General features: G+C 46.1%; 1 protein-coding gene across 2 annotated transcripts in view; it reads right to left on the bottom strand.

Annotated features, from left to right (window-relative positions):
* SOD2 (superoxide dismutase 2) overlaps positions 1-22,022 on the bottom strand; it is a 38,180-nt gene extending 16,158 nt beyond the window's left edge. Inside the window, exons 1-5 of one of the 2 annotated variants that reach the window (XM_069769219.1) lie at positions 21,895-22,022; positions 15,275-15,468; positions 13,720-13,836; positions 13,452-13,631; positions 6,484-6,524 (exon numbers count right to left, since the gene is read on the bottom strand). In XM_069769219.1, the coding sequence (XP_069625320.1) occupies positions 6,484-6,524; positions 13,452-13,631; positions 13,720-13,836; positions 15,275-15,468; positions 21,895-21,923 (561 nt within the window). In that variant the 5' untranslated portion in view covers positions 21,924-22,022. The remainder of the gene's footprint in view (positions 1-6,483; positions 6,525-13,451; positions 13,632-13,719; positions 13,837-15,274; positions 15,469-21,894) is intronic. The other variant, XM_069769218.1, reaches the window with a different exon arrangement.
* Positions 22,023-22,136: the final 114 nt, after the last annotated feature.

Here is a 22,136-nt window from a genome sequence, read left to right as displayed (position 1 = left end):
ACTTACTTGCCATAGTAGTACCTCTCTTTTGATTGCGTTATCCCCCTATATATACACACACACACACACACATCTCTTACTTGGGGACCTAGGTCACACAGTCGGCATGTTTTTTTTGCATGGTGACAGCTTAGTGCGGTATCTCGCACCATATGTCCACTTTTGTCTCATCATTGTCTGTTTTTTACTGTTTATATGTTTCAAATAAAGAGTAGTTTTATGAATATTACCAGTTGTGGTCGTTCTTTGTGGTTCTCACAACCCCAGTTTGTTGTCTTCCTAACGACTTGGTTTACTATGTATCCGACATAGACGCAACAATTTTGATTCTGTTTCAATTATTTTTGCGTGATGTTGCTGTATAATATCTTTCTTTTCGTTCTATATATGTAGTACAGAGCTTTTTCACCCATGTAGCAGATCGCACATACTCTGTGCTTGGATTTTGCTGCGCACTTTTTTCCCTAAGACACAATAAACCCTATTTAGAAGATGAACTTTCACAGACATCACTTACCCTCCTACTGTAAGGGGGATACCAGTTCTGGCATAGGAGTTGTTTCCACGACTTGAACCGCTGCTGGTCATTCGGATCCACCGGAGCCTCTGCTGTGCTGGGATCCTGAACTGCGACGCTGGGAAGAGGCATTTCCCCGCTGTGGGTGATGGTGCTGCCAGTGTTTCTTTGGAGGGGACTGCAGGGTTTGCTCTGCCGGTTGCTCTAGGTCACTCATGGCGAATTTGAGCACCGGATCTTAATTGCCCACCTTTTTATCCTCTCCACGCGCCGCAGCCCCGATTACCCAGTAATACAGCGCGCCACCCCGGAAAAGCTTCCCCATGTCTGCGCACTCTGGATTTCCCAGAGATGCCTTGCGGCCGGCACACGCAGCTCACTTCTCCAGCGTCCGGCCTTCAAGAGGGAGCATCGGAAGCGCCCAGATCAGCCGCCGATGCCCCACTTGGCAGTGGCGCTTCCCTGCAGGCAGCTGCTGCCATCATCCTCTCCTGGGCCACAGGTGGACCAGCGGTATAACAGCAGGTGACCACCGCCACCCATTACCGGCCGTAAGAGTTCACAGGGAGACGTAGACTGGATTCTGCTTCACTGCCTCTCCCTCCGCACACGCACAGGGCCTGCTGTCCCTGGAATCATGGCCTTTGGGGAGAAGAAAAAAAATAGAATTAGACCCACCGGTAATTCGGTTTCTAGGAGCCTTGCACGACAGCCCAGGAGGTTGTCTCCATATCCTAATGGAGGACAGGAAGCACAAGAGGTTAAAAGCTCCTCCCACCTCCCATTAACCAGTGACTTACAAGCGATACCATAGCACAGATTACGTTTTAGGTTCTCAGAAAATTATCCAAGAATGTCGGGAGGGAATTAATGCTGTCGTGGAAGGCTCCTAGAAACCGAATTACCGGTAGGTCTAATTCTATTTTCTCTATTTGCTTTCCACGACAGCCCAGGAGGAATGCCAACCAATTCTGCATTTAGGGAGGGACCACGGCCTGGAGGACTTTCCGGCCAAAGACTAGATTCCAGTTGGACCAGAAGTCCTATCTATAATGTTTAGTAAAAGGTGTGTAGAGAAGACCATGTTGCGGCCCTGCAAATCTGCTCTGTGGATGCGCCAGCCTTTTCAGCCCAGGAGACAGAAGTAGATCTGGTGGAATGAGCTTTTAGGCCTGCAGGTACCGTCACATTCTGAGCTAAATATGCTTCAGTTATGGCCTTTTTTATCCAGTTGGCAATGGTACTCTTCGCTACTTTTTTGCCTTTGTTTCGGCCATACAAACGAACGAAGAGATTTTGGTCAATTCTGAAAGATTTTGTTTGTTCTAAATTGTATAATATGCAACGTACATCCAAAGTATGGAATCTATGTTCCTCTGGATTTGTAGGATTGTGACAGAATGACGGGAGGACTATGTCCTGTGATCGGTGAAATTCTGACACCACTTTTGGAAGAAAACATGGATCAGGTCGAAACACAATGGAATCATCCCTTATGCTGAGATAAGGTTCCCTGATTGAAAGGGCTTGTATTTCCCCCACTCGTCTTGCAGTAGATATGGCCACTAAGAAGGCTGCTTTGCAGGACAGGAGCTGTGAGGAACAAGAAGATAACGGCTCAAATTGAGGAGCCGCAAGGCCTTTTAGGACTAGGTTTAAGTCCCATGATGGTACAAAGATCTGTTTTGGATGATGTATTGATGCTGAGACCATAAACCTTTTTATCCAACGATGACCTGCAAGGTCTTGGTCAAAGACAGAACTCAAGTTGATACCTGGACCTTCAAGGTGCTCGGCTTTAACCCCAATTCCAGCCATTTTTGTAAAAAGTCTAATATTTGAGAGATATTAGGGTGGAAGGGGTAGGATTATGAGGGTGACACCACGAGGAGAACCTTTTCCAAATTTTGTTATAAATGGCGTTAGTGATAGGTTTCCTACATTTTTGTAAAGTGGAGATCACTGACTCCGAGAGTCCTCTAGCTCTCAACACCTGGGCTTCAGCAGCCAGGTTGAATTTTTGGGGGTTTGGGTGATGAAAGGGACCCTGAAGAAGAAGAAGATCATCAGATGTTTGTAGAAAGACTGAACCATCCACTTGTAATTCCATGATGAGGTGGTACCAGCTCCTCTTCGGCCATACTGGAGCTACCAGGATAGTCGGGACCTGATCGTCTCGGATCTTCCAGAGGGTCTTTGCAAGCAATAGTATTGGAGGAAACACATATGCTAATCGGAACCTCCATGCATGGGCAAAAGCATCCACTTCCTGAGATCTGTCTCTGGGGTCTAGAGAGAAGTAAGCCTTGACCTGTGCATTCCGACTTGAAGCCAACAGATCTATCTCGGGCAGACCCCATCTGTTCGTCAACATCTTGAAAACATCTGTTTTCAGGCTCCATTCTCCTGGTTGTAAGTCGTAATGACTTAGGAGATCTGCTTGATCATTTACCGACCCCTTGAGGTGTATTGCTGACAATGAGAGATGTTTCTCTGCCCAGCAAAAAATTCTGCTTGATACAACTCTCAGGTAATTGAATTTCGGACTTCCATGGTGTTTGAGATGGGCTACCGTCGTTATGTTGTCCGAGTATACTCTGACATGTTGACCTACGATTAGATTGTTTGCGGACAGAAGGGCCTTCTCTACCGCCATTAACTCTCTAAGGTTGGAAGAATTGGAGCTTTCTTTTCGATTCCAGAGACCCTGGAATGGGACTCGCGATACAACAGCACCCCCAGCCTATTCAACTGGCATCTGCTGTTACTGTCACCAGGGTAGTTTGTATCCAGTCTACACCCTTGAGATTTGCTTGGATTACCCACCAGGTTAAGGAGGCTTTAACTCTCCCCGGAGTGTAAATTCTTCTGTTTAGGAACTTTGGATATCCATTCCAGTTTTCCAGAATGTGCGCCTGCAGAACTCTGGAATGGGCTTGAGCCCACGGGACTGACTGTATGCAGGCCGTCATAGACCCTAGAAGAAACATAGCTGTCCGTAGAGTAGGGGACCTTTGTTTTTTGAAGTCTAGAACTTTGGATATCAAATTCTCCCGGTGATGTTCTGCCAAGAAAGATTTTTGGTTTGCGGAGTTCAAGAGGACCCCCAAAAATCTTATTGTTTTTGATGGAAGAAGTTGAGACCTCTTTAGATTGGGTACCCAACCAAAGAGTTGTAGAATGTTCAGAGTTCTGGAAACCCTCTGTTTGAGAATTTCGGCGGAAGGACCAATGATTAGAAGGTCTTCTAGGTAAGGTACTGTGTCGGAGTCTTGGTTCCGGATATGAGATACTGCTTCCGCCATGACTCTGGAGAAAACCCTTGGGACCAAGGAGATCCCGAAGGGAAGAACATTGTACTGGAAATGTAGAATCTTGTGATTCAGCTGAACCGCAAATCTCAGATACTTCCTGTGGCAAGGATGTATCAGGATGTGAAAATAGGCATCCTTGAGATCTATTGTCGCCATATATGAATGAGGAGCTATCAGAGGAATGGCTGATTTTACTGACTCCATTTGGAATTTGCGGTAGGTGATGTATTGATCGAGAGACTTTAGATTTATTATAAGTCGGGCTTGCCGAAAGGGCTTTTTCACCATGAATATACGGGAATAATGGCCCCTTCCTTGTTCGTTTACTGGGACCATAGAAATTGCTCTCGAGGTCATCAGGTCTTGTAACCCAGACATCAATTTTTGAGTCTCCTGAGATGACAGGGAGGTGACTCTTTAGGATCCTGGGAGGGGGGCTTCGAACTCTATAAAAAGACCCTGCTGGATAACACTTAAGACCCAGGGGCTGTTGGGAGATATTCCACCAACAGTGAACAAACTTCGAAAGCCTCCCCCCCCACTGGATCGGAGTCATTGTTTTTCTTGCTGTGGCTGCTGGGGTATAAGGATATTCTTGGGTTTCCCCTTAGCATAGCTCCATCTATCAGTTTTCCCTTTACCTCTAGCCTGGGAGGGCCGAGACTGGGAGGGTCGAAAAAAACGCTTTCTGGGAGGTCTCTGTTTAGGAAGAGTCTTTTTCCTGTCCGTGGCTTTTTCCAGGATATCATCTAATGATTGCCCGAATACATAGTCTCCTTTAAAGGGAATGGAGCACAATTTTATTTTAGAAGTCACATCTCCACTCCACATCTTCAGCCAGAGAGCTCATCTGGCTGAATTAGTCTGGACTAAGGATCTGGCAGCTACACGGATTGATTCCATGGAAGTGTCTGCAAGAAATCCAGTTGCTCTATGTAAAATAGGCAAGGAGTCCAATACATCATCTCTCGGAGTTCCCAGAGAGATGTGATTCTCTAATTCTTCCATCCAATGGAAGAGAGACCTGGCTATACAGGTAGATGCTATATTAAACCTGAGAGCCGAAGTGGAGGTTTCCCAGGATTTTTTAAGTAAACTTTCAATTTTCTTATCCAAAGCATCTTTTAATTGGGAGGAGTCTTCGAACGGCAGGGCAGTCTTTTTTGCCACCTGAACATCTATTTTTGGGATATTCCATTTAATTAAGTCTTCATCCAGAGGAAACCTGTGTTTAAAATCTGATGGGGTGGTTAGCAGTTTCTCTGGAAGTTCCCATTCCTGATAGATGATATCAATGATACTCTTACGTACGGGAAATCCAGTCTGTTTATCAGTATGTATGCCAAATAACTCATCATGTATGGTCTGAGGAACAGGTTCCTCTTTTAACCCTATAGTATGCCAAACAGCAGACACCAGCTCTTCAATATGTTCAGAAGAAAAAAGGTATTTTATGATTTCAGGAGTTTTATGAGGTAGGACATCTTCCCATTTAACCGAGGATGACGCATATGAGCCGTCAGATTCTGAGTCAGAGTATTCCTGCATTTTTCTTTTCTTAGGAAGTGATGGACCAGGTGAGGGTGGTGGTGGATGCGGGGGAGGGGCAAACATGGCTAAAGAGGTTTGAACCTCCTGTCTAACCAAAGAACGTATCTCTTCAATTAGTGAAGGATGTTCAGTCCGGATTATTTTGTCCGTACAGGGTTGGCATAATTTTTTCTCCCATTTCAAAGGCAATTTCTCATTACATGCAGAGCATTTGCGTTTAGTGGTGGATCTATGGGCAGGCTTGTCTCCCTGAGACGAGAGGGGGAGAAGTATGAGAAAGCATTCTAAGACCAACCCTTAAATGGGACCCGTCCCTGCCACACTTACTGGGGCTTGGGGAGCGCCGGGCTCTGCAGCTGCAGGGCAAGACCTATTATCCATGCTGAGCAGCCTTACCTGAGAGAGGTCTTCTGCAGCTTTATGTAGAAAATAAACGCTGCCCCAGTGCCTGGCAAATAGCCGTCCCCTCCCCTCCACAGTCCCAGGCAGGCATGCGAGGATGCAGCGTGCCTCACACACCGTTCGGAGGTCCGGAATCCCGGAAGTAACAACACTCCTGTACAGGAGCGCCCGACCTGGAAGTGAAGCATCACGTGACTTCCGGGTCGCCGAACAGCGCGCAAAGGAGGGGGGGGGGGAGACGACGGAGAGCTCAGGGAGGCCTCCGGGAGGGGATCACTGGTCCGCTTTACCCCCGCAAGGGGACACAGGAGGACCAGGATAGCAGTCCCAGAATCCAGAGGAGACGGGAGCAGAAAGCGGAGGAGGAAGCCAGGGGCCCGACCACCACTGCCCGGCACAAGTTTACAGGTACTACTGCCATAGCCGGCCACGCAGCGTACCAGGAACCTCTCCATGCCCCATGGGGAATAGGAAAGACACTGGTTAATGGGAGGAGCTTTTAACCTCTTGTGCTTCCTGTCCCCCATTAGGATATTGGAGACAACCTCCTGGGCTATCGTGGAAGGCAACTAGAGAAAACCACTGTGTCCGAGGCCCGCTGCCTAAATCGGACAGATGGACCCCCGGCATCCCACGATGTCAGGTATGCTGCAGGTTCCCCGTCGAACAAGAAATCGAACTGATGTGGGAGAGACGTACCGCCTTTTTCACCTGTAGGTTTCCTGCCCGAGGGTGGATTCCTCTCTCCGTGGTGTCGTCATGGGGGAAAGAGAAAAAAAGACAGGAGACTTAATAGCGGTCTTCAAATATCTCAAGGGCTGTCACATTGTAGAAGGATCATCTTTATTCTTATTTGCACAAGGAAAGACTAGAAGCAATGGGATGAAACTGAATTGGAGGAAAGAGATTAGATATTAGAGGCTGGACAGACATCTGTCTGGGATGATTTAGTGAATCCTGCTTTGAGCAAGGTGTTGGACCAGATGACCCAGGAGGTCCCTTCCAACTCTACCATTCTATGATCTACTACCACAAGACACTTTCCCAACTGTAAACACTTGGCTAGCAAAAAAAACAAGTTCATTGATGTGTTCTGTTCCTTAACGACAATTTTTGGTTCTGCATTTTCATTTTTTTGCTCCCCTTCTTCCCCGAGCCATAACTTTTTTATTTTTTGGTCAAAATGGCCATGTGAGGGCTTGTTATTTTGTGGGACAAATTGTACTTTTGAACGACACCATTGGTTTTACCATGTCGTGTAACAGAAAACGGGAAAAAAATTCCAAGTGTGGTGAAATTCCAAAAAAAGTGCAATCCCACACTTGTCTTTTGTTTGGATTTTTTACAAGGTTCACCAAATGCTAAAACTGACCTGCCATTATGATTTAGGTCATTACGAGTTCATATACATTAAACATGTCTAGGTTCTATTTTATCTAAGTGGTGAAAAGAAAAATTCAAAAGGTTGTATTAGAAAAAAAAAAAATTAATCTAGTGTTTCGAATTCTCGCTATACCGTTTACCAACTGGACTATTTTTATATATTGATCGATGGGGGTTTGTGAACACGGCAATATCAAATGTGTACATTTGATCGTTTTTTTACTTTTGACTTGCTTCAATAGTCTCCACGGGAGACTAGAAGCTGCAGTTGTCTGATCGCCTCTGCTACATAGAGCAGGGCTGTAGCAAATATGGGAGGAGGCGAGCTAGGGGTTAAAAGCTAGCTGGCTAGACACCTTTAGTTGTTGTTCTGCCATGGAAGCCACATCACGTCTGCAGACGGACCAGAAACTAAGAAGGCGCCTGTGGATACGAGAGCTTCCCTTCATCCACAAGTGATAAGAAACGCACATACGCTAACTGCGATGCCCAACCTGTACCCTACTTTTATCTGTACTTCTGGATGTAATCTCTGTATATATTTGTAGTATCTAGTACGCCTTTCAACAATTAAAATATCAATTCATTTTGGGCTGCTCTTTTATCTCGAAACACGATTTCCCACATCCAGCTAGAACTACTATGCTACCTGGAGTTGGTTTCTGACCCGATATAAGCTGTTAATAGACTGAGCTTATATCTAACAAGGAACTGGTAGCAGCATACCGTTCTGGTGTTATTGGAGGATCCTGGCGGGGACGGATCGGAGATAGATATTCCCAGCCTGGGACTGGGGATATCTATGCCGCCCTCACTGCAGTGCACCCCGATAACCAGTATGTGACAGGGAAGCCTTTCCGGCGACTAAGTATCCTACGTGCAGTTCCCTGACTGACCTGAGGTTAAAGGGGGGCGTCAGAGAGCCGAGACTGTGTAAGCTCAGTCACATATTGGTAACGGCTGGGGGAATATCAGTATCCCCCAGCTCTCGTGTGCTCAAATCCCACCAAGGACAACATCTGCAAGGAGTTTGCATGTTCTCCCCGTGTTTGCATCAGTTTCCTCCGGGTTCTCCGGTTTCCTCCCACACTCCAAAGACATACTGATAGGGAATTTAGATTGTGAGACCCAATGGGGACAGCGATGATAATGTGTGAAAACTAAAGTGCTGCGGAATAGGTTGGCGCTATATAAAAGATTATTATTGTTCTTTATAACACACCATGACAAACCAAGTTCTCATGTCTCCCTACCCCTTGCTTGTCCTTTCCTACTTGTTATTGAATAACTTACACTTCTACCCATTTTCCCCCCTTCCTTTTTCTTCCCTTTGTTTAGACTTTAAAAATTCAATACAAATTTTTGGAAAACAAATATAAATGTGGGAAATTTTTTATTTTTTTGTTTTTTTAACCCCTTTCTGACATCGGACGTACTATCCCGTCCATGTGGGGTGGGCCCCTATGACCATGGACGGGATAGTACGTCCAGCACGATCGGCGGCGCTCACGGGGGGAGCGCCGCCGAGTGTCAGCTGCCTATCGCAGCTGACATCCGGCACTATGTGCCAGGAGCGGTCACGGACCACCCCCGGCACATTAACCCCCGGCACACCGCGATCAAAGATGATCGCGATGTGCCGGCGGTACAGGGAAGCTTCCCGCAGGGAGGGGGCTCCCTGCGGGCTTCCCTGAGCCCCCCGCAGCAACGCGATGTGATCGCGTTGCTGCGAGGGTCTCACCTCCCTCCCTGCTCCCTCCAGCCCCGGATCCAAGATGGCCGCGGATCCGGGTCCTGCAGGGAGGGAGGTGGCTTCACAGAGCCTGCTCAGAGCAGGCACTGTGAAGCCTGCAGTGCTGCATGTCAGATCAGTGATCTGACAGAGTGCTGTGCAAACTGTCAGATCACTGATCTGTGATGTCCCCCCCTGGGACAAAGTAAAAAAAAAAAAAAAAAAATATTCCAAAATAATGAAAAAAAAAAAAAAATTATTCCCATAAATACATTTTTTTATCTAAATAAAAAAAACAAAAAAAAAAAACAATAAAAGTACACATTTAGTATCGCCGCGTCCGTAACGGCCCGACCTATAAAACTGGCCCACTAGTTAACCCCTTCAGTAAACACCGTAAGAAAAAATAAATAAAAACGAGGCAAAAAACAACGCTTTATTATCATACCGCCGAACAAAAAGTGGAATAACACGCGATCAAAAAGACAGATATAAATAACCATGGTACCGCTGAAAACGTCATCTTGTCCCGCAAAAAACGAGCCGCCATACAGCATCATCAGCAAAAAAATAAAAAAGTTATAGTCCTGAGAATAAAGCGATGCCAAAATAATTATTTTTTCTATAAAATAGTTTTTATCGTATAAAAGCGCCAAAACATAAAAAAATGATATAAATGAGGTGTCGCTGTAATCGTACTGACCCGAAGAATAAAACTGCTTCATCAATTTTACCAAACGCGGAACGGTATAAACGCCTCCCCCAAAAGAAATTCATGAATAGCTGGTTTTTGGTCATTCTGCCTCACAAAAATCGGAATAAAAAGCGATCAAAAAATGTCACCTGCCCGAAAATGTTACCAATAAAAACGTCAACTCGTCCCGCAAAAAACAAGACCTCACATGACTCTGTGGACCAAAATATAGAAAAATTATAGCTCTCAAAATGTGGTAACGCAAAAAATATTTTTTGCAATAAAAAGCGTCTTTCAGTGTGTGACGGCTGCCAATCATAAAAATCCGCTAAAAAACCCGCTATAAAAGTAAATCAAACCCCCCTTCATCACCCCCTTAGTTAGGGAAAAATTAAAAAAATGTATTTATTTCCATTTTCCCATTAGGGCTAGGGTTAGAGTTAGGGCTAGGGTTAGGGCTAGGGCTAGGGTTACAGTTTGGGTTGGGGCTAAAGTTACAGTTAGGGTTTAGATTACATTTACGGTTGGGAATAGGGTTGGGATTAGGGTTAGGGGTGTGTCAGGGTTAGAGGTGTGGTTAGGGTTACTGTTGGGATTAGGGTTAGGGATGTGTTTGGATTAGGGTTTCAGTTATAATTGGGGGTTTCCACTGTTTAGGCACATCAGGGGCTCTCCAAACGCGACATGGCGTCCGATCTCAATTCCAGCCAATTCTGCGTTGAAAAAGTAAAACAGTGCCTCTTCCCTTCCGAGCTCTCCCGTGTGCCCAAACAGGGGTTTACCCCAACATATGGGGCATCAGCGTACTCAGGACAAATAGGACAACAACTTTTGGGGTCCAATTTCTCCTGTTACCCTTGGGAAAATACAAAACTCGGGGCTAAAACATTTTTTGTGGGAAAAAAAAAGATTTTTTATTTTCACGGCTCTGCGTTATAAACTGTAGTGAAACACTTGGGGGTTCAAAGTTCTCACAACACATCTAGATTAGTTCCCTGGGGGGTCTAGTTTCCAATATGGGGTCACTTGTACTGTTTAGGTACATTAGGGGTTCTGCAAACGCAATGTGACGTCTGCAGACCATTCCATCTAAGTCTGCATTCCAAATGGCGCTCCTTCCCTTCCGAGCTCTGCCATGCGCTCAAACGGTGGTTTCCCCCAACATACGGGGTATCAGCGTACTCAGGACAAATTGGACAACAACTTTTGGGGTCGAATTTCTCCTGTTACCCTCAGGAAAATCCAAAACTGGGGGCTAAAAAATAATTTTTGTGGGAAAAAATTTTTGTTTTATTTTTACGGCTCTCCATTATAAACTTCTGTGAAGCCCTTCGTGGGTCAAAGCGCTCAGCACACCTCTAGATAAGTTCCTTAGGGGGTCTACTTTCCAAAGTGGTGTCACTTGTGGGGGGTTTCAATGTTTAGGCACATCAGTGGCTCTTCAAACGCAACATGGCGTCCCATCTCAATTCCTGTCAATTTTGCTTTGAAAGTCAAACGGCGCTCCTTCCCTTCCGAGCTCTCCCATCCGCCCAAACAGTGGTTTACCCCCACATATGGGGTATCAGCGTACTCAGGACAAATTGTACAACAACTTTTGGGGTCCAATTTCTTCTCTTACCCTTGGGAAAATAAAAAATTGGGGGCGAAAAGATAATTTTTGTGAAAAAATATGATTTTTTATTTTTACAGTTCTGCATTATAAACTTCTGTGAAGCACTTGGTGGGTCAAAGTGCTCACCACACCTCTAGATAAGTTCCTTAGGGGGTCTACTTTCCAAAATGGTGTCACTTGTGGGGGGTTTCAATGTTTAGCCACATCAGGGGCTCTCCAAACGAAACATGGCGTCCCATCTCAATTCCAGTCAATTTTGCATTGAAAAGTCAAATGGCGCTCCTTCGCTTCTGAGCTCTGCCATGCGCCCAAACAGTGGTTTACCCCCACATGTGGGGTATTGGTATACTCAGGACAAATTGTACAACAATGTTTGGGGTCCATTTTCTCCTGTTACCCTTGGTAAAATAAAACAAATTGGAGCTGAATTACCGTAAATTTTTTGTGAAAAAAAGTTAAATGTTCATTTTTATTTAAACATTAAAAAAATTCCTGTGAAGCACCAGAAGGGTTAATAAACTTCTTGAATATGGTTTTGAGCACCTTGAGGGGTGTAGTTTTTAGAATGGTGTCACACTTGGGTATTTTCTATCAGATAGACCCCTCAAAATGACTTCAAATGAGATGTGGTCCCTAAAATAAAATGGTGTTGTAGAAATGAGAAATTGCTGGTCAACTTTTAACCCTTATAACTCCCTAACAAAAAAAAAAATTTTGGTTCCAAAATTGTGCTGATGTAAAGTAGACATGTGGGAAATGTTACTTATTAAGTATTTTGTGTGACATATCTCTGTGATTTAATTGCATAAAAATTCAAAGTTGGAAAATTGCGAAATTTTCATATTTTTCGCCAAATTTCCATTTTTTTCACAAATAAACGCAGGTACTATCAAAGAATTTTTACCATTGTCATGAAGTACAATATGTCACGAGAAAACAATGTCAGAATCACCAGGATCCATTGAAGCGTTCCAGAGTTATAACCTCATAAAGGGACAGTGGTCAGAATTGTAAAAATTGGCCCGGTCATTAACGTGCAAACCACCCTTGGGGGTAAAGGGGTTAAGAATGCACATACCCTTAACACCTTCAGCCCCAGCCTGTTTTCATTTTCCTAACTAGGCCAAATTTTACAATTCTAACCAGTGTCATTTTATGAGGTAATAACTCTGCAACACTTCAAGTTATCAGTGATTCTGAGATTGTTTTCTTCATGACAAGTTGTACTTCATATTAAAAATGGTGAATTCAGGCTGATATAATTTGCGTTGATGAAAAGAAATTGAAGATTGCAATTACGGTAGTTAAAAATTTTGTAATTTTCAGACTTTGTTTATGCGCTTAAACCAATACAATTCAAAATAAAACATTTACCACATGTCTACTTCACATCAGCATAATTTTTTAACAAACAATCCCTGCATGTTGCTGCAGTCTAACAGCCGTGAAACATGCAGCTGTGGGGAATTGAACATGTTATTCGAGCACACAGAAGACACTCGGATAGCATCCAAGCACGTTTGTTAATTACTAAACTAAAATTTTTTGGACCAAAATGTTGCTTTGGCACCAAGTTTTTAATTTTCAAAAGGAATAAAAAGGGAGAAATTGTGCTGTCCAATTTCTCCTGAGTACGCCAATAATCCATATGTGGTCGCAAACTACTTTTGAGGGAAACCGTGGAAAGCTCAAAAGTGAAGAAGCACCATATTGGAGTTCAGATGTTGCCGGAATGATTTGAGGGTGCCATGTCACACTGCCAGTGCCCCTGACATGACAAAACAGCTGAACCCTCTGCAAGTGATTCCATTTTACAAACTAAACCTCTCAATTCATGTAAGGCTGCAGTGATCATATTGACACGAGTGTGTCACAGAATTTTAGATCACTGCAGTGAAAAAAAAATAATCCCCATATTTTACATTTTGACATGGGGCAATGTGTGACAACTTTTGGTGCCATTTGTCCCACAATTTCTGCTGAATGCAGCAATATTCCATTTGTGGCTGTACAGTACTGCTTATCCACACAGTCAAGAAGGAACGAGCGCCATTTGACTTCTGGAGAACAAATTATTGTAGAATAGTTTGCAGACTCCATATACAGAGCCTCCAAGTGCCAGAAGAGCATAATTCAGCCTCAAGTAACGTCATTTCGGAAACCATATTATAAAAGTCATGCTACAAATGCTAATGAAGCAGTGTACCCCAGCCTGAAGAGGAGAAAGCTAGGCAAGGTCTCACCTGTTGTTCCTTGTAGAGGGTCCTGATTGGCACAAGTAGCAACTTGCAGTCGCCTTGATTCCTTGTTGTAACCTAGCCAGCCCCATCCAGATCCCTGGACCGCTACTGATGCAGTGGACAGCTTCTCCTTGAACTTCTCAAATGAGCCAAAGTCACGTTTGATTGCTTCTAACAGGTCACCTGACATGAATAGGATTTATGATTAGTGGAAAGTCACAAGCTTTAAGAAGCAGCAATATTTATAAGATGGAGCACACATAATACTGACCGTGAGGCTCTCCACCACCACTGGGAGAAAGATTTGTCCAGAAAATCGTGTGATTTATATGTCCACCACCATTAAATTTAAGAGCTGGCTGAAGAGCTACCTGAGAAGTCACGTCCCCTACAAATTAGAAAGGCAGGTTATACTTTTCAAGTTTGTGCACGCTGAGACCCTATACATGTGGCTTGATCAAGGATATGACAATGGAATAATTGGTGATGAAGATTTGACACTGGTATATAAAAAGGCCAAATGCATTACAGCTTTTTAGTGGATAGCACTCAGGCCAATATCATATTATGGGGAAGGGCAGATCTGTGATGATTTTCTCATGCCAAAATCAGCATGAGAAGACAATTGAAGTATGATGCGAGTGCCTACGATATTCAGATCACGCATACCCATACAAGTCAATGGGTGCGTGTGAAACATTGGACTGCACTCCGATGTACGTACACATACAAAGGAGAAGTTACATTCTCCATCTACTCCGCACCAGTGCAGCGACCATTTCATGCGAGAAGATTGGATCACTCAGCTCAAAATCTCACAGTTTGAGCCGCATGCCATTAGCATAATCTGCCCGATTATGTCGCATGAGAGAACATACACCAGGGTAAGTGTACCCTTAGGCTGGGGCTACATAAGTCACATGGACAATGACTGCTGTGTGAGGCAAGTGAATGGGAACATGTTGTGACCCCCAGGGTACAGACAGTGACTATCAAATCAGAAGAGTTGGAACGATTTGAGTTTATGGCCTTTTCAATGCTCGGTTACCCTAGGGGTTCCAATGTGACAACATCTGCTTTACGTTGTGCTGTAGCAGCCTGGGCTGTGGAGTCGGAGTCTGAGCCCATTTTGGTGGAGTCAGAGTCGGTGTCATGGAAATTGAGAAGTTGGAGGTTTGGCTTACCAACTCCACAGTCCTGGTAGCAGCGACAAAGCGATTTTCAGCTGTGTTACTGGGGCTACCAAAACATGCCATGCAGTCCCAAGCATAAAATGAGAAACTGAAAAATTGCACCAATTGTCACATGGATTTTTTCTGCAGCAAATCCACTTTGCGGCCTCTGTAATATGCTGTGATTTTTTTCCAATCACAAACTGGATGCAACATCTGCACCATAACTGTAAATGTTCACTTAGAGAGCAAATCATACAATATGGCCAGTTTGCTGACGCTTATTTTTTTTAATCTGTCCTGGATGGAAGCAAATCACTTGGATTTTAGGGAGGGAAAAAAAAACAAAAAAAAAAAAAACCCCAAGAGCTATATTGCTCATAAACTGTAAAAACACAGTAGCGATCACCATGCAGAATTCACACAACCATGAAACATGTGCTGTGCACAGATAGCATCACCTGGCCTCACTGGCTGGCAGGTTTCCTGATGAGACCCAACTGCCTGATAGGCATAGCTCAGGGCAGGAGGCCCGATGGTTGAGATTGGTATTGGTCTAGGTTTCCAAGAAGTGTGAATTCTGATCCAATATGCAGATTGAACATGATTTTTCTTCTGTCTGATGATTTGTGACTAGAGTTTTAGGTTGCTCACCTTTCGCTAGGGCTTCAGCATATTGCTCCTCCGCAATGTTTAGGTTGTTCACATAAGTGGCATGATGTTTGGTGTAGTGGAGCTGCATGATCTCCGCACTGATATGGGGCTGCAGTGCACCATAATCATAAGGCAAGTCTGGCAACGTATGCTTCTGTCGTGAGGCTAAAGAAGGTGCAAGTCTAAGGCTTGTCCTAAATAAAATAAAAATATATTTATTTTCTCCCTTCTACGTAGATTTTAGTATCATAAAGACAACGTCTGTATACTTTAAAGGTAATCTGTCACCTCATTTTGGCCCTATAAACTGCGGCCACCGCCATCAGGGGCTTATCTACAGCATTCTATAATGCTGTAGATAAGCCAATGTAACCTGAAAGATAAGAAAAACAAGTTAGATTATATTCACCCAGGGGCGGTCCTGATGCGATCGGGTCCGGGTCCAGCGCCTCCCATCTTCATGCGATGACGTCCTCTTCCTTGCTTCCTGTCGTGGCTCCTGCGCAGACGTACATTATCTGCCGTGTTGAGGTCCGAGAGGCCCATCACCTGCGCACTGCAGTACTTTACGCTGCCATCAACAGGGCAAATCAGTACACCTGCGCAGGAGCCGCAACAGAAGCAAGGAAGAGGACGACATCATATGAAGATAGGAGGCACTGGATCCGGACCGCAACGCCCATCAGACCAGACAGCAGCGGGACTGCCCCCGGGTGAGTATAATCTAACTTGTTTTTCTTATCTTTCAGGTTACATCGGGGGCCGCAGTTTATAGGGCCAAAATCAGGTGACAGATTCCCTTTAATCAGTTTACTCCCTCAAGGCTGTTTGCACCTTTATGACCAGGTCAAATTTTACAATTCTGACCACTTTATGAGGCAATAACTCTGGAACACTTAAAATGGATCCCACTGATTCGGAGACTTTTTTCGTGACATATTGTACTTAATTATATAGTAAAATTTCTATATGACTCCATTTTAGAAACTACACCTCAATTAATTCATCTAGGGGTGCAGTGGTCACATTAACCGTACTTGGGGGTCACCGAGTTGTATACCATTGAGCAATGAAGGGCGACAAAATTAAAAATGTGTTTTTTTGTTTTTTTTATCACCCAAATTTTGTTTTAGCTCCAGATTTTAAATTTTCACACAAGATAAAATGGCATCCAAATTGGTCCCACAATTTTTGGTGAATGTAGAAAAACCCCATATGTGGCTGTATATTACTGCTTAGCCGCCCACCTGGGCTCCCATGCATTACCGGTTACCCGGTCTTTGGACATTTCGCTTCCCTGCAGATTCACTCTGCTACAGTGCTGATGTGGGACACTTTTACATGCGGTCATTCACGCATATCTCTAACCCTGCACATTGTTACTGAAGAAGGCCATCTATTGTGGCCGAAACGTATAATTTGATGACTACATTAAATCATAAAATCCCGCAAAGTTGAGTGCCTAAATTTATTTTCTCTTGATATATGGTGTTGGACCAGTGGCGTAGGAAGGGGGGTGCGGGGGGGCGGTCCGCCCCGGGCGGCACAATGCGGGGGGCAACCGGCGCTGCAGGAGAAGAAAAAAAAAAAAGACGCCCCTTTAAATCTACGGGCGGCGCCGTCCGCCGCCACGACCAGGGCCAGCTCCCCCCACCCCCGGACCCCGCCCCCCGCTCTAATACTCACCTCTCCTGGTTCCTGCGGCTTCAGCGTCCTCTGACTCTGCGACGTCTCAGAGCAGAGGGCGCGATGACGTCACTACTGTGCGCGCCGCTCTGCCTCTCTGTCCTGAGCGTCGCAGAGCCGGAGAGACGCTGACTGGCTGCACCGGACCTGCGCTAGGAACGGGAGAGGTGAGGATTTTACTTTTTTTTTTTCTTTATGTCTGACTGTCTGGGGGCAATGCTGGACACACTGGGGCAATACTGGAGACAATGGGGCAGATTGCTGGACACACTGGGGCAATACTGGAGACCATGGGTGCAGAATGCTGGACACACTGGGGCAATACAGGAGACCATGGGGCAGAATGCTGGACACACTGGGGCAATACAGGAGACCATGGGGCAGATTGCTGGACACACTGGGGCAATACAGGAGACTATGGGGCAGATTGCTGGACACACTGAATACTGGAGACCATGGGGCAGATTTCAGGACACATTGAGGCAATGCTGGAGACCCTGGGGCAGACTTCTGGACATACTGGGGCAATACTGGAGACCATGGGGCAGATTGCTGGACACACCGGGGCAATACTGGAGACCATGGGGCAGATTGCTGGACACACCGGGGCAATACTGGAGACCATGGGGCAGATTGCTGGACACACTGGGGCAATACAGGAGACTATGGGGCAGATTGCTGGACACACTGAATACTGGAGAACATGGAGCAGATTTCAGGACACATTGAGGCAATGCTGGAGACCCTGGGGCAGACTTCTGGACATACTGGGGCAATACTGGAGACCATGGGGCAGATTGCTGGACACACCAGGGCAATACTGGAGACCATGGGGCAGATTGCTGGACACACCGGGGCAATACTGGAGACCATGGGGCAGATTGCTGGACACACCGGGGCAATACTGGAGACCATGGGGCAGATTGCTGGACACACCGGGGCAATACTAGAGACCATGGGGCAGAATGCTGGACACACTGGGGCAATACAGGAGACCATGGGGCAGATTGCTGGACACACCGGGGCAATACTGGAGACCATGGGGCAGAATGCTGGACACACTGGGGCGATACAGGAGACCATGGGGCAGATTGCTGGACACACTGGGGCAATACTGGACACCCTGGGGCAGACTTCTGGACACATTGAGGCAATGCTGGAGACCCTGGGGCAGACTTCTGGACACACTGGGCAATGCTGGACACTGGGGCAGATTGCTGGACACACTGGGGGTAATATGCTGGACACACTGGGGGCATGATTGGAGACACGGGGCATGATTGGATCATGGGGCAGGACGGATACGATGGAGGCTGGTGGGGCAGGATGGGGAGATCATATGGGGTAGAATGGATACTCATGAGGGCAGGATGAGAGAACATATGGCTGGAGCCAGGAATGAGATAAACAGGGCCAGGGTGGGGAATAGTGTTACCATAGGGGATAATTAAGGGATATTATTACTGCAGTGATGTATTTATTTTATTTTTTGAGTATACTGTTTTAAATGGGGGGGCGGTCCTGTTACTGTGCAGAGTGACACTATATCACCTTTTTTTCTTCATGTGATGTAATGTAGAAGTTGTGAAAAATTAAGTAATGTGTTCTGCAAGCGGAGCTCGAGATAAGTGTGTTATTTCCTGCAGAAACGAGTCCTGGCTGGAAGGAATGATGGCGGTCTGTGCTGGATGAAAGATGAAGGACTTCACCTAGAGACGTCACTGGTGAGTCAGTGTTACCTATACACTGACACTATACACTGTATACTATATAGAGGTCCTGTGTATAATGTCACCAGTGATCTCTGTATTACCTCTACACAGACACTGCATACTAAGTACAGATCTCCTGTGAATACTGGCACTTATGGTGATAGTATTGTGGGTTTTTTTTTTTTTTTTTTTTTTATTACTGATCAGTATTGTAGTATTCAGTCACTATGTGGTGGTAATATGTGGTCTGGAAATGGTGTTGTGGTATTTGTCCCTTGTATGTAGTATTATTCGGTCAGTATGTGGCCTGGTCATGGTGTGGTGGTATTAAGTCACAGGTGTGGCATGTGGGGGTGACACCATTAGGCCCAGTTTAAGTTCTACAAAACAGGAAAACCGTTTTTGGTAACCTTTGTGTGTATTGAGCCGGGGGGGGGGGGGGGGGCGCCAAACTCGGGAACAGCCCCGGGCGGCAAAAGCTCTAGCTACGCCTCTGTGTTGGACCCTACTTGGGCACCTCTTCAGGTAGTGCATACGGTGTTGTTCCTGCCCACGGACAAAGACATGAACAGTCTATAATTATAAGGGTAGGTTAATTTTAACATTGAGAGATAGAATATCAAAAATAAAATCCAGAAAGTCACATTGTATAAATTATATATATTTATTTGCATTTTGTAGTGAGAATAAGCATTTGATCCCTCTGGCAAACAAGACTTAATACAGGGGAAAGTGCTGTCAGTTTTCTCCCCTCTACTCAGAACTATTACTCTACTCTACTCAGGACTGTATCAACCTCCCCTCCGTAGCGTCTCCCATCATCACCCCCTCTCTGACTGCTGCTGTCCCTGGGGCCTGGTGAGGAGAAGCAAAAGGATGGCCCAGACACTGCCAGCGAGACTGTTTGGGACCCTCCTCTGCTTATCGGGCCCCTTACTCCAGTAAGGGTAGTAATGCCCTGATGGCGGGTCTGCTCACATAGATAACACTACGAGGATTCTCTGGGGCTGGTGCTTGGAAGGGGGCGATCACCTGACTGCAAGTATGTGATTTGCATAACTCTTGACCACATGCCGACTATAGGTGTCTGGCCTCACTCAGTATACTTGTGGTTACACCCCAACCAGACGGGCACGGCCTCGCTGAATGCATGGTCCAAAATCACACCTGCAGCTCCAGGCAACGAAGAATCCTCACAGTGTGTGTGACATGAGAATTCACAAGTCTGCAGTCAGAGACTGCAGACTTGTAGCTTTAGATCAGACAACCCCTTTAAAACAAGTACTAACCATTGTGTACAGCAAATTCCTTTATTTTCTTAATCGAAATACTTAATTTAACTGTTAAAAAGTAACCAATCATTTGATTCATGCTGAGCAAATTACAGGAAGCATAAATCAGAGCCTGACTGCGTGATTGCAGACGGATATATATTTTTCTGAAAGGTTTCAGAGTAAACAGTTGGGCCAACTTCACCCCACACTGACCCAGTTGATTGACAGGTCTCTTAGGTAAGTGCATCGGGAAGATCCCGTCAATCAGCTGGACTGCTGCAGGGGCCGGCCAGGTGTGGTGGCGGATTAGTGCATGGTCACCGGTCAGTTCAACCTGCTTGCAATCTGGCTGATTCATGCTGCTTGTGGGTCGGGCGACAGCTTCCAGTTACACCACTTTCAATCAGGACTTGATACAGAAAAAGCAGCTACAAGGGTGAGTTAGTTTACAGGTGAGGACTGGACAGAGATTTTATTATTCAATGCTATAACAAAGGAGGAGAGCGGGTGGGGGCTTGCTACACTTCAAAATTGGATAAGAGACAGAAAGAAAGCAGGGAGCACACATCAGTGAGGAAGGGGGCACTCCAATGTTACCTAAGGCTACTTTCACACTAGCGTCGTACGACGCACGTCGCAAAGCGTCGTTTCGGAGAAAAAAAAAAAAAAAAGCATCCTGCAAAGTTGTCTGCAGGATGCGTTTTTTTCCCCATAGACTAACTGGCGACGGTTGCGTCGTGTTGTGGCGGACCGTCGGAACAAAAAAAAAACGTTGCTTGCAACGTTTTTTTGTGCGTCGTGCCCGCCATTTCCGACCGCACATGCGCAGCCGGAACTCCGCCCCCTCCTCCCCGCAACTCACAATGGGGCAGTGGATGCGTTGTAAAACTGCATCCGCTGCCCCCGTTGTGCTGCTTTGTCACAGGATGCGTCGGTATGTCGGCCCGACGCACTGCGACAGGCCGACGCTAGTGTGAAAGTAGCCCAATTTGCTTCTGAATCCTAACCCCATGCGCTGACGTGAGACTCCGCAGGGAAATAGCAGCTCGCCCAGGACGGCTTGTATGGGCTGGTCCTTACAGATGGTCCCAAACTCCTCGCTCCCCTTCTGCAGCATCTGCTCCCACAAATGACAACACTGCTGTTGGGGCTGGGACACCATGGTGCATTCAAAGGGCAAATCAATATAATGTAAAGGGTTTATCTGCTTCTTTTGTAAGGATGACACCAGGTATTTGGGGTGCGACACCCTGCTGATCAGCTGTTCCCAGGGCCAGATGTGCTCTCTTGTGAAGCAGAACAGTACAGCTCGGTCAGCTCTATGTACCAGAGTCCTCATCCCTTCTGATTTCAGTCCAGACAGATGTACAGTACGTGGCCACAGCACCACTGACAGCTCTACTGTTTGGAATTGCAACCGAGCACAACCGGCCGCCGCTGGGACGGGGAACAGTTAATCGGTGGCGGTCACACACCCAACCGGCTGGTATTAGCCTGTCACTATTAAAGCGACAATCCCTTTAATTGCCCTGTCCTAGTGACAGGTCACAGTGCGGTGCATTCTGTGCAGGAAACACACAAGCCTCATGCAGAGTGTTCCCACTGAACAGGGTTACTTTGTATAACTGCACGGCTGAGAATTCATCAAGTTAATAGTTGCCCCGTCTGTAAATATGTGAGTGTGGCTTTTCCAGGTTTGGGATTGGGAGGTTGGGGGCCCAGAGCCCCCGGTCAGTAATCCCCGGACCCCACCACAGCAATGGATCATTATTGCGCTCCATGGCGCCAGTGCACACCTGTCCCACCTGCCCTCTGTTCTGCGGCGTTCAGCACTCCACTAGGGGGCGCACGGACACCTTCACTGTTACACCACAGGCAGAGTAGAGCCCTACATGTCCCGCGCGACCTCTGCAGTCAGGCGCACAGCTCACTGTGAGGGAACACTCACCTGGCGCACACACTAAGCCTGCACAGCATGACTGCTGCTGTAAGATACGGCGCAGGCTACTGCAGTCTTTCAGCGGCTCTGTCTGTCCTTGCCGTAGCTCCACCCACTGACTCGTTAATGTAGTTCCGGGCCGTGCATAAACGACGCCCAGTCCCCTCCCATGACTGTGCCGAACGTGCGCAGGCGCAAAGGTGTATGGTTAGTTACTGTGTGAGCCTAGGTACGGTAGTGAATGAATAGCA

This window comes from Ranitomeya imitator, chromosome 5 (genome assembly GCF_032444005.1).
Source record: "Ranitomeya imitator isolate aRanImi1 chromosome 5, aRanImi1.pri, whole genome shotgun sequence".
Taxonomy (NCBI): Eukaryota; Metazoa; Chordata; class Amphibia; order Anura; family Dendrobatidae; genus Ranitomeya; species Ranitomeya imitator.
The sequence above is the reverse complement of the archived record's forward strand: the minus strand, read 5'-3'. Positions and strand labels throughout refer to the sequence as shown.